We start from the raw sequence: 12,109 nt of genomic DNA on the forward strand, positions 1-12,109 counted from the left end.
TGACCGAGAGAGGAAGTGAGCCAAATATATAGACCTTTCACTTCTTGTGTCTCCTCCTCTAAATGCCCATATCTTTTAGAGTTCTCATCTTCTTTGATTAGATTATATCTTTAGAGTTACTTAACACTTCTTTGTTAAGTTCACCTTTTGTGAGTTACTTAACCTTTTTGTGATTAATTTAACCTTTTTAGTTACTTAACACCTTTTTGTATTAAGATCTTAAAATAGCCTTAACTTAAAGTTCCAGCTTCACTATGTAAGAGTTAAGTACATTCATTGTTCAATCAGGAGATTACAACTTTATCTTCCCTTAAAGTACAGTCTAAGTAGGGTGGAATAATTTAATGTTCACAATCCCCCCTGATTTTGTTAGACTAAGTATCTTCATTGTTAAAATCAGGAAATAGCTAAATCCAATCTTCACACTACCTGAAGAATTTTTTATCTGACCTGAAAACTCTGGATTTTGACTATAATATTCCTTGGAGTTTTCATTTTGAGATCTCTTTCAAGAGGTGAATAGTGGATCAATTTCTTTTCTGTCCTTTGGCCTAAGATATTAGTGCCATTTTCCTTTATAATTTTTTGAAATTAAAAAAAAACCCTTATCTGTCTTAAAATCATTACTGTGTATTGGTTCCAAGGCAGAAGAGTGGTAAGGGCTAGGCAATAGAGGGAAACTTGCCCAGGGTCACATAGCTAGGAAGTGTCTTAGGTGAAATTTGATCAGCCCTTTTTTTGATTGTGGCTTTTAAATAGTCCAATAATTCTTAATTATTTCTCTTTTATCTATTTTTGAGGACAATTGTTTTTCCAGTGAGATATTTCCCACTTTCTTCTATTTTTTTTTATTCTTTTGTCTTTGTTTCTTGATGTCTCATGGTGTCATTAGTTTCCACTTGCCCAATTCTAATTTTTAAGGGTTCTTATTTTCAGTGAATGTTTGTACCACTTTTTCCTTTTGGCTTCTTCTGTTTTTTATAGGTGTCTTCTTCAGTGAATTTTTGTACTACTTTTACCATTAGACCAATTCTGTTTTTTAGAGTGTTATTTTCTTCATCAGTTTTTGTATATTCTTTATCAAGGAAATACTTTTATTTTTATAATTTTCTTCCATCACTCTCATTTCCCCCCCTGGTTTTTCCTCTATGACTCATGTCTTTCTTTAACTTTTCTTTGAATTCTTATTTGGTTTGTTTCCAAATCTCTTTTTTTTCTTTGATCCTTTGCTTGTAGCCATTTTAATTTTGTCTTCTTCTGAATTTATGTCTTCATCTTCCCTGCCTGTGGGGTAACTTTTTGTGTTCACATTCTTTTCTTGTTGTTAGCTCATTTTTCCAGCTTTCTTTTTTTTTTAATTTTCTGCACTTTTTTTAGTTACATGTAGAAACAATTTTTGACATTTAAAAAATTCAGATCTTCTCTCTCCCTACTTTCTCAAGTTTGGGAGGTGAATAGTCTGGTATAGGTTATAACCATAATTTCAGATAATATATATTATCTCATATATTATCTCATATATTGTTCATGTCATGATAGAAGACACATATCACGCATACAATAAAAATATAATGAAGGCTATATAGTGAAACATGGTATGCTTTGATTTGTAATCAGATTCTAACAGTTCCTCCTTTTGCTGTAGATAACATTTCCATCATGAGCCCCTTGTGGTTTTCTTGGAGACTTGCTTTACTGAGAATGGTTTAGTCCTAGATTGTTGATAATTGTATAATATTTCTGGTACTATATACATTGTTCTCTTTGCATCGACTTTTCCACTTAAATCTCCTTCACGCACAAGTGTCTTTGTGCACACTCATCTATACACCATAGGTGAAAACGCACAAAGACAATCGTCATCCTCGGTTACTGAGAGACTACTACTTCTCTTTGCTCACTTCACTTTGCATTAGTTCATATAAATCTTTTGATGTTTTTCTGAATTCATCCTGTTTGTTATTCTATATGGTAGTATTTCATTACAACCATATACCTCAACTTGTTCATCCATTCCCATGGACAAACCCTCATTTTTCAGTTCTTTGCCACTACAAAAAGAGCTGCTAAAAATATTTTGGTATAGGTAGGTCCTTTCCCCTTATCTCTGATCTCTGTGGAAAAAGACCCAGTAGTGGTATTGCTGAGTCAAAGGGTATGCATAGTTTTATGGCCCTTTGAGTTTGATTCCATGTAGCTCTCCAGAATGATTGTATCTATTCACAGTTCTAACAGCAGAATATTAGTGTCCCAATTTTTCCACATCCCTCCAACATTTGTCATTTTCCTTTTTAGTCATATTAACCAACTTGGAATGTGTGAAGTGGTGACTCAGAATTGTTTCAATTTACATTTCTCTAATCAGTAGTGTTTTGGAGCATTTTTTCATATGACTATGGATAGTTTTAATTTCTTCCTGCCTGTTCATATCCTTTAACTATTTTTTGATTGGGGAATGCTTTGTATTCTTGTAAATTGACTCAGTTCTCTATATAGTTGAGAATTTGTCAACAGATACTTACTATAAATTTTTCCCCCAAATTTCTTTTTTTTTCTTCTAATCTTAGTTGCATTGTTGTTATTTGTACAAACCATTTTTAATTTAATGTAATCAAAATTATCTATTTCATTTTTCGTAATATTCTCTTTGTCTTGTTTGGTCATAAATTCTTCTCTTATCCATAAATCTGACAGGTAAACTTTCAGCCCATTTCTTGACTTTGAACTTTATGTTTAAATTGCGCTCTGCTCTGTTACACTACTGATTTCAGAGCTAGTTCTGTGAGGCTGCAAGTTTTCTATATTTCTAAAGTGGTGTGATTGTAGGGAGAGTTATAGTCAGTGTTCTCCTGGTCTGCCCTCTAGTCTTTACCCAGGAAAGGCCCCTGGTAGCCTTCCTTGCAGCCATATGTGGTGCTGACATGCCCCTCTCTACTTTGCAACTGTGACCAGGATCCCTGTTCCCTTGTACCTGACCACAAATGTTCCTGTTTACCTTGAAACTGTAACCCAGTTTCATATACTGCATATGAACTCAGTTACATAACCCATAATTGCATATGAACAATAGAGTTGCTGAGTGGCTCTAGTTGCACCCAGTGCCAGCAAAAGGTCCCCAGTAATCTCTTTCTGATCAGTCATCTGACTACCTTGTCATCTCTGGACTGAGAGCTCCAAAAACTGCTGCTGCTGCTGCTGCTGTTGCAGCCACCTCCAAGGCTCAAGCTGGTGTTGACACCACATGGGCTCTATGCCAGCCCTTATCTCAGTGTCATGGACCTCTCCTGCTAACCTCTTATGCTAGAAAAATGTACTACCCTGAGCTTCTTCAATCTGAAATGTTATTTTAAAGTTGTTTGGAAAAGAACATTGGGAGAGTTCAGCTAGATTGCTGCTTCTACTCTGCATCTACTCTGCCACCCAGAAGACCTACAATTTAATCCTAGTTATTTAACTATGCTACTCTTGGATAACATTACTTTTGGATAACTAATTAAATGTTATTGTACTTCAGTTTATCCATCCATAAAAAGGGAATAGCAAAATACTATAAATCTCACAGGATCATGAGGACATCATGTAAATTTAAAAATGTTATATAAACTTGAGATTGAAGAGAAAGATGTTTCAGAAGTAACTAAGTCAGTCAGTAAACATGTATTAAGCATTACTATGAGCCAGACACTGTCTTAAGCCCTGAAGATACAAATAAAAGCGAAAGACAATCCCTGAACTTGTGTGTATTTCCAAGTGCTGTCCCCATGCCTGCCATGGCTTCCTCCCAATATCCTGATGTTGAAATGCTCATCCTTTAAGCTTTATATTAAGACACTTCCTCCAAGAAACATCACCATTCCTCCCAACTCTCCCTTCCAATACTACCATTACTAATAGGTTTTATCTCAAAGAGATCAAAGGAAAAGGAAAAAGACCCATAAGTTCAAAAATATTTATAGCAGCTCTTTTTGTGGTGACAAAGAGTGGGAAGCTGAAAGTATGCTCATCAGTTGGGGAGTGGCTGAAGTTGTGGTATATGAATATGATGGAACGATATTGGAATAATGTGCTATGAGAAATGAAAAGCAGGATGAGTTCAGAAAAATTTGAAAAAACGTATCTGAACTGACTCAAAGTGAAGTGTGCAGATCCAGAACACTGTACACAGTAATAGCTATGTTGTGCTGATGGTCAATTGTGAATGACTTAGCTATTCTCACCAATAAAATGATCTAAGACTATACAAAAGGACTAAAGATGAAAAATGCTGTCTGCCTCTAGAGAAAGAACTGATCGAGTTTGAATGCAAATTAAAACATACTTTATAACTTTATTTTTCTTGTTTTGGGGGGGCAAGCAGGGTCTTTGTTTTCTTTCACAGTATGACTAACATGGAAATGTTTTACATGACTATACATGTATAATCTATATAAAATATTTTGTCCCCTCAGTGAAGGGGGAGGGAGAGAATTCAAGATTTTTTTAAAAAAAGGTTAAAATAGTTTTTACATGTAATTAAAAATTAAGAAAGAAAGAAAGTAGTGGATGTGGTTTCAGGAAAACATGGCAAGACCTATAAGAACTGATGCAAAGTGAAGTGAAAAGAACCAGATCATTGTGCATAGAAATAGCATTGTTGTAATGCTAATCAACAATGGAAGACTTACCTAATCTGATCAATACAGTGATCCAAAACAGTTCCAAAGGACTCATGATGAAAAATGCTACCCACTTTCAAAGAGAGAACTGATGAACTCTTGAGTGCAGAACTACAGTTATTTTCACTTTATTGTTCTTGCTGGTTTTTTTCATCATGTCTAATGTGGATATATGTTTCACATGTTTTCTCATATTGCTTGCTTTCTCATTGGCTAAAGGAGGGAGCTGGAGAGAGGGAGAGAATTTGGAAAGAAAAAATTGCTAAAAATAAATAATAAATGAAAAGAAAGAAAAGAAAAAAAATTGATCATTGTTAGGAATGCTTGTTTAGAAAGTCTTTCCACTAAAGCAACTTTTCTGTAAGTCTTTAGAGAGTTGTTTGGGTGACTCAGTAGTTAAATGGCCTCACAGTTAGGATGTACTTAGAGATATAGCTAGAACTCATATTTTCTGGTTCCAAGGTTAGTTTTCTAGCCACTACACCCTGTGCTACTTTTGGATTCACACATAGGTACTTAAAATGGTCTTGAATTTAATTGATTTTCAAACTCTTGTTGGATTTTATTCTTGTTGCATATTCTTCAGTAGTAGTAGTAATAAAAATCAATAAAAAAGATGGGGCATCTAGGTGCCACAGTGCATAGAGTGCAGGCTCAGAGACAGGAGGTCCAAGGTTTAAATTTGGCCTCAGACACTTCCCAGCTATGTGACCCTGGGCAAGTCACTTAACCCCCATTGCCTAGTCTTTACCACTTTTCTGCCTTGGAACTGATGCTCAGTATTGATTCTAAGCCAGAAAATAAGAATTAAAAAATAGTAATAATACGAGCTAACATAAGTCTGAGATTTATAAAACACCTTTATATGTATTATCTCTTTTGATCCCCACAATAATCCGACAAAGTAGTTCCTGTAAAAATCAATATTTCCATTTTATAACTAATCAATTAACAAGCATTTATTAAGCACTAACTGTTTGGCGAACAGCTTCACATGCTACAAAGAGGTCATTTGATGGTCACAGAGGGATCTTGCACATGTTCACAATTCTGATAAGTGTCAGAGAAGGGATTTCAACACAGGTCTTGCTAATTCAAAATACAGTATCATTCTCCCACTGCCCCAGTATAATAAAGGGAGTATTCATGGCTAATATTGAACATTGACTTCATATATATAATATTTCTTGCCTTCCCAACGGTGGGGAATGGGGGTGGAGGTAGAGGAATAGAGAGAATTTGGAATGGAAAATTAAAAAAAAAAAGATAGCCAGACAGTAAGGTTTCTGATGTATTGTCAGCTGGTGAAAACCTGAGGAATCTGGAGTCAGGAAAACCTGAATCCAAATTCCATCTCTAATACTAAGCTATGTGATCCTGGGCAAGTCACTTAACCTCTGTTTGCCTTAATTTCCTCAACTAAACTGGGAATAATGGTAAGCTCCACCTTGGAGGGTTGTGAAGAGCAAATAAGATAATATTGGTAAAAGCGCTTAGCGTGGTGCCTGGCACAGAGGGATGGATAATATATGTTGGTCACCTGCTCTCTAATAAAATTTTAAGCTTCATGCTTGGCACATACATTCTCATCTGATCCTTACAACAAATCTATAAAATTGGCAGAACAAGTATGATTTTCATTGGACACCTGAAAACAAAAGAACCTTGGAAAGATTTAGTAATACTTCAGTTCAGTTAGGAGCTTATTGAACACCCACTTGGGGCAGAACACAATACTGGGAGTGATAAATTTAATTTATTAATTAATCTAATTAATTAATAATAAATTAAATAAATGATAATGATCCCTGTCTTCATGATACTTACTGAGTAATAAGACAATGTGCTAGAGACACAAATTCATATGCAGTTTAAAGCCTAGGAAGACAGTGGCATTTACCCAAATAAGTGTAAGAGGAATACACACAAACATGCAAATATGATAAAAATATCCAAATAATAAAGATAACATACATGCTAAGAGAGATGCAAAGGGAATTCTCTGTGAGATGAATCTATAAAATTCATTATTGAGGAGGAGGACAGACTGGGAAAGTTTTATGGCAAAGCCAAAATTTGAGATGGGTTTTAATAGATAGAATAAATAGCATTGAACAGAGCCAGTGGGAGAGAGACAGAAGACCGTCCAGTTACAGAAAATGTCTCAGAAAAAGGCACAGGTAGAAAAGTACACAAGTATATTTTTCAGTCTATTTCCTTTGTGAGTTTTTTCTTATAAGTGTGATATGAGTTCTCTTTCATAACATGATGAATATGGCAATATCTAGTGCATGACAGCACATGTATAACCTATATCAAATTACTTGCCCCTTGGGGAGGGAGGGAGATTTGGATTGCAAAATGTCAGAAAACAAATATTAAAAATTGTTTCTACATGCAATTGTGAAAAAACATGACGAAAATATTACTGGGAGAAAAAAGTACACGGGTATGTAAGATGCTTTGCAAACCACAACATGCTATATCCATGTTAGTCGTTGTTCCTGTTGTAGGTGATTTGCCCAAGGTCATACAGCTGATGGAGCTCTAGGTTGGATCGCAGGTCTTTTGATTCCAAGTCCTGTTTTCTTTCCCTGGCTTCATGCTATTCCTATTGGGATACTGTTGGGAATTATGTTTCATTCACAAATGCAGAGATAATGGTTTATGTATAAATACTTTATTTAAATAGGACAGAATTTTAGGCATGGAATTCTAGAACTTGAAAGCTGGCGGGAACGTAGGAAGTCATCTAAACTGGCAGATAAAGCAACTAAAAACCAAAAAACTAAAGTGGCTGGTTCAATATCACAAAGCTAATTAATGGTAAAGTCAGTCTTTGAATGCAGGGTCTATGACTCCTCTCCTGGGGCTTTTCTCACCATTTAGATTATCTAGTTTTTTAATGAAGTCCAAATTCATCTGAAATTTTAAAAAAGACAAACCATAGTATCCTAGAGCCAGAGAAAGAGAAAATGGAAGTCATTTACTCAGCTCCCTCATTTTTCTAGTGAGGAGCCTGAGGCTTATGCAGAATGTGACTTACCCAAGGACATACAGGTACAAAGATCAGAATGAGAATTTGAACTGACTTAAAGCAAGTACTCTTTTTAATGACTTCTCACTAGTTTCAGAATTCCTTTTACCTTGGGTTTTCGTTTTTGTTGTGCCTGATTATTTGTGATTTTTATTATCATTTGGGGTTTTCTTAGTTGAAATCCTGGAGTGGTTTGCTATTTCCTCCTCCAGCTCATTTTCCAGACGAGAACTGAGGCAACCAGGGTTAAGTGACTTGCTCAGGGTTACATAGCTGGTAATATTAGATAAGGACTATTGTATTCTTTCTATTAAGGCAATTACTGCATTAGTAATTAATCATAGTTAAATTTGAAGTAAAGTATAAACAGCAACAATGTTTGTTTAATTGAATTAAATGGTTTAAATTAGCCAGTAGTAAGCACTTAGTTTAACGTGATGTAATGGTTAAGTATTGCCTAGTATTATCTTTCATATTACATTTTAAGTGACTAATATAAATGCACATTTCTTTCCTGAAACAGCTGGTCTCTAAACAGAATTCTTTACATACAGCTGAAGTATTTATTTAGCCTTATGCTCTTGACTCAGAAATGCTGAACTATCATAAACTGTGATCCCACTAGGAAAAAAAATAGGCTTCCTTATCATTGCTTTTTTCCTTTGACTGCTTTAATTTTTTTCTAGTTGCAATTCAGTGCTTAGAGACGGTTTTCAAGATTAGCCCAGAAGATACTCACCTTGCTGTATCACAGCCACTGACAGAAATGTTCACAAACTCCTTCTGTAAGGTAAGTTTGATATTATCTTCTCTTCCTTTGCGACTAATTCAGGTGTGACTAGAATTGATGCTGTGTGTGTGTGTGTATGGCATAATTGATGAGTCAGATGTTTGGGTAACAAAGTACTCCCCTGCAAGTTAGGCAGGTTCTATGGGTACCTCTAGTGTCCTACAGTGGTAGTTAACTAAGTTTCACACACTTGGGAAGGAATCCTTCCTTCCTTCCTTCCTTCCTTCCTTCCTTCCTTCCTTCCTTCCTTCCTTCCTTCCTTCCTTCCTTCCTTCCTTCCTTCCTTCCTTCCTTCCTTCCTTCCTTCCTTCCTTCCTTCCTTCCTTCCTTCCTTCCTTCCTTCCTTCCTTCCTTCCTTCCTTCCTTCCTTCCTTCCTTCCTTCCTTCCTTCCTTCCTTCCTTCCTTCCTTCCTTCCTTCCTTCCTTCCTTCCTTCCTTCCTTCCTTCCTTCCTTCCTTCCTTCCTTCCTTCCTTCCTTCCTTCCTTCCTTCCTTCCTTCCTTCCTTCCTTCCTTCCTTCCTTCCTTCCTTCCTTCCTTCCTTCCTTCCTTCCTTCCTTCCTTCCTTCCTTCCTTCCTTCCTTCCTTCCTTCCTTCCTTCCTTCCTTCCTTCCTTCCTTCCTTCCTTCCTTCCTTCCTTCCTTCCTTCTCCCTCTATATTTCCCTTCTTCATCTACTTCCCCTTCCTCCCTCTCTTTTCCTTTTTCTTCTCTCCTTTCCCTATTGATTGAGGGGGAAGTCAAATTAGGCTTCTAAGTAGCCCAGGGCACTTTCATATTATTTATATTTCTAATTTATGAAACAGGTAATCTTTTTTCCCCTTTTTAAAAAATTTGAATTAATTTATTTAGTCAATTTAGAACATTATTCCTTGGTTATAATAATTACATTATTTCCCTCCCTCCCCTCTACCCACCCTTCCCCCAGCCAATGTGCAATTTCATTGAGTATTTTTTGTGTCCTTGATCAAGGTAATCTTTTCTAAAATAACTACATGGAAAAATACAGCTTAGTCAAAGTGAATACCAGTTCAATGAAGTTACAAATATTTTAAGTATTAAACTATAAATAAAAATGGTACATTAAACAGCCACAGAGAATGATATTCATCACTGATCTTCACATCATTCCTGGTGCAAGTTTCATCTTATTTTGCTGTTGATTAAAACTAACAGACTAGAATGAGTGTTTTTAACTTAGACTGGGACCCAGGTTTCCTCATTAATAGTCTAAAGAAATCTTCATGTGAGTCCTATTGCAAAGCTACTTTCATTTCCAGACTTTTGGGAAAGATTATAAGACAATGAAAGTTTCTGATGCTGATCTTGTTTAGTACAAGAGCCCTTTCCTTATTCCAACTCATTTCTTGGCTCATTAAACCTGAACTTCCCTGGGGATGGTTTATTTATAACTTGGGCTTTGGCTTTCTCCAGGTCTGGGTCTCCTCAAAGTGAGAGTAGAAAAATACCTATTGTACAGTAAGAATCAGGTATGGGACAGGTATTTTCTACACTTTAAAGAAATGCTAAGTAAAGAACATCTATGCATTTAACAAAAACAAAATAGGATTTAATAACATATCTAATATGGCAGTTTTGGGGGGAGGCTCATCCTAAAATTTCATCAAAACATATTATATTTCATGGGCATAGTGATGAGGCATTTTATATTTCACCTCACTTCTGCACTGGCCGTACAACTTCTTGGCATCCTCTTGCCCCTGGTCATATTCTCTAATAAATAAATTTTCTCTACGTTATCTCTGATGGATCCATGGATGTCTCAGAACCACAAGGTTGTCTCTGAGCCTATAAATTAATCATATATTCATAGCAGGGAAAAGCACAAAGCAGAAAAAAAGCAGCTGAGGCTCAGGTGTGAGCTCACTGACTTAAGTCTATATTCCATTTGGAATTGGATACCATAGAGCTGGGTCTTCAGAAACTGGTCTGTCTCTTACCTGAAAGTCTCCTACCTCCAGGGTCAAAAGAAGAAACTGAGCTGGAAGCTATTAATCGATATAGCACCTTACCCCTCTGCTACTGTCATGAGGTAAGGGAGGATCAGTCATTCAGTGAGTTTACTTACTAAGTGTTTATCAAGTGCCAGGCACTGTGCTAAGCTCTGGTAGCCACAAAGAAAGGCAAGAAAACTCAAACTGAACAAAAAACCCCCCACCAGTCTCTATTCTTAAATCATTCACATTTTAATATGGTGATAACATACAAATAATAAATTATCAGATAAATTTATAGGCTGTTATAAATTAATAAGTAATTTATTATTTGAAATTGATAGGATTGTTTGTATATCACCATGTTAAAATTTGAGCTTCTTGAGAGCATGTATGTATGTAGATATACATATGAGATACATGTAGTGTAAATGAAAGGCATTTCATTACATTTTGCCTCCAGACTCACAGGGAAGGGACTAGGAGTGTCAGAGAACCTAGAAAAGATTCCTGGATAAGGTGATATTTGAGCTGAGCCTTGAATGTTGTTAGAAGAACCAGGAGATAAAGATGGGAAATGAGAGCATTCCAGGTATGGGGAACTGCTAGGGCAAAGACATAGAGTTGGGAGATGGGATGGAATGGATGAGGAATAACAAGGAGGCCAAAATAGCTGTGTGGTGTAATGCATGGAGTCATTTAGTCATCATTAAACATTTTTTAAGGGGGCAGCTGGATGGCTTAGTGGATTGAGAGCCAGGCCTAGAGACAGGGGGTCCTGGGTTCAAATCTGACCTTAGATACTTCCTAGCTGTGCGTCCCTGGGCAAGTCCCTTAACCCCCATTTCCTAACCCTTACAGCTCTTCTGCCTTAGAACCAATACATAGTATTGGGTTAAAGGTATGAGTTTTTAAAAAAAATCAAAATAAACATTTATTAAGTACCTGCTGGGTCCCTGACACTGTGTTGATGCAGGTGAAAGATGAAATGACTGAGGACCCAAGTTTTATCTTCCCAGAATATCAATTTGTTAAACAATACATTGCTTAACAACTTTTTTTAAACAACATTGCTTAACAACAAATTGGGCTTAGGGGTTGACAGACTTTAATATATTAAAAACAGTTAATCAAATATCATCAGTCATGTAGCAGAGAAGATTCTAGGTTAGGTAGGGGTTGGACTAGGTGGTCAGTGAAGTCTTTTCTGAGATTATGTGATCCTGAAAAGAAGATAATATGTGTAAATTTTTAATGATAATTATTGTAATATTTTAATCTATTACATAATATTATACAGCATAATGTATTAAATATAATAACACAGTGAGTACTATAACATTTAATATTGTATGACATTGATCATGTTAAAACCCACCAAATATTTAATTGACTATATTTGAAAGGAGAAAATTAAAAATATTTGCTTAAATCTCCTTTTTTTCTTGTAAGCATAAGAACAGGTGAAATTCTTATCTCCCTCTCCATTAAAATAACTCACTGATTAAAGTGAAAGTAATTATCATAAGGAGGAGTAATTAAAACTTTGTTCATCTTATTATCTTATTATATTATATAACATATATTATTATATTATGTTATATTGTAATATATATATATAAATGTTAAACCTTGAAGTGGTCAACAAATATGAGTTATTATCTACCCTGTCCAC

General features: G+C 35.7%; 1 protein-coding gene across 2 annotated transcripts in view; it reads left to right on the top strand.

Moving 5' to 3' along the window:
• The window catches only part of SGTB (small glutamine rich tetratricopeptide repeat co-chaperone beta), a 79,707-nt gene that overhangs the window by 10,097 nt on the left and 57,501 nt on the right, over positions 1–12,109 (top strand). For both annotated transcript variants that reach the window (XR_008917941.1, XM_056824859.1), the window contains exon 3: positions 8,379–8,482. Coding sequence is in view for 1 of the 2 variants with exons in the window: in XM_056824859.1 (XP_056680837.1) it covers positions 8,379–8,482 (104 nt within the window). In the remaining variant the exon portion in view is untranslated. The remainder of the gene's footprint in view (positions 1–8,378; positions 8,483–12,109) is intronic.

The sequence above is a fragment of the Monodelphis domestica genome, chromosome 3, assembly GCF_027887165.1.
Source record: "Monodelphis domestica isolate mMonDom1 chromosome 3, mMonDom1.pri, whole genome shotgun sequence".
In the NCBI taxonomy this organism is placed as follows: Eukaryota; Metazoa; Chordata; class Mammalia; order Didelphimorphia; family Didelphidae; genus Monodelphis; species Monodelphis domestica.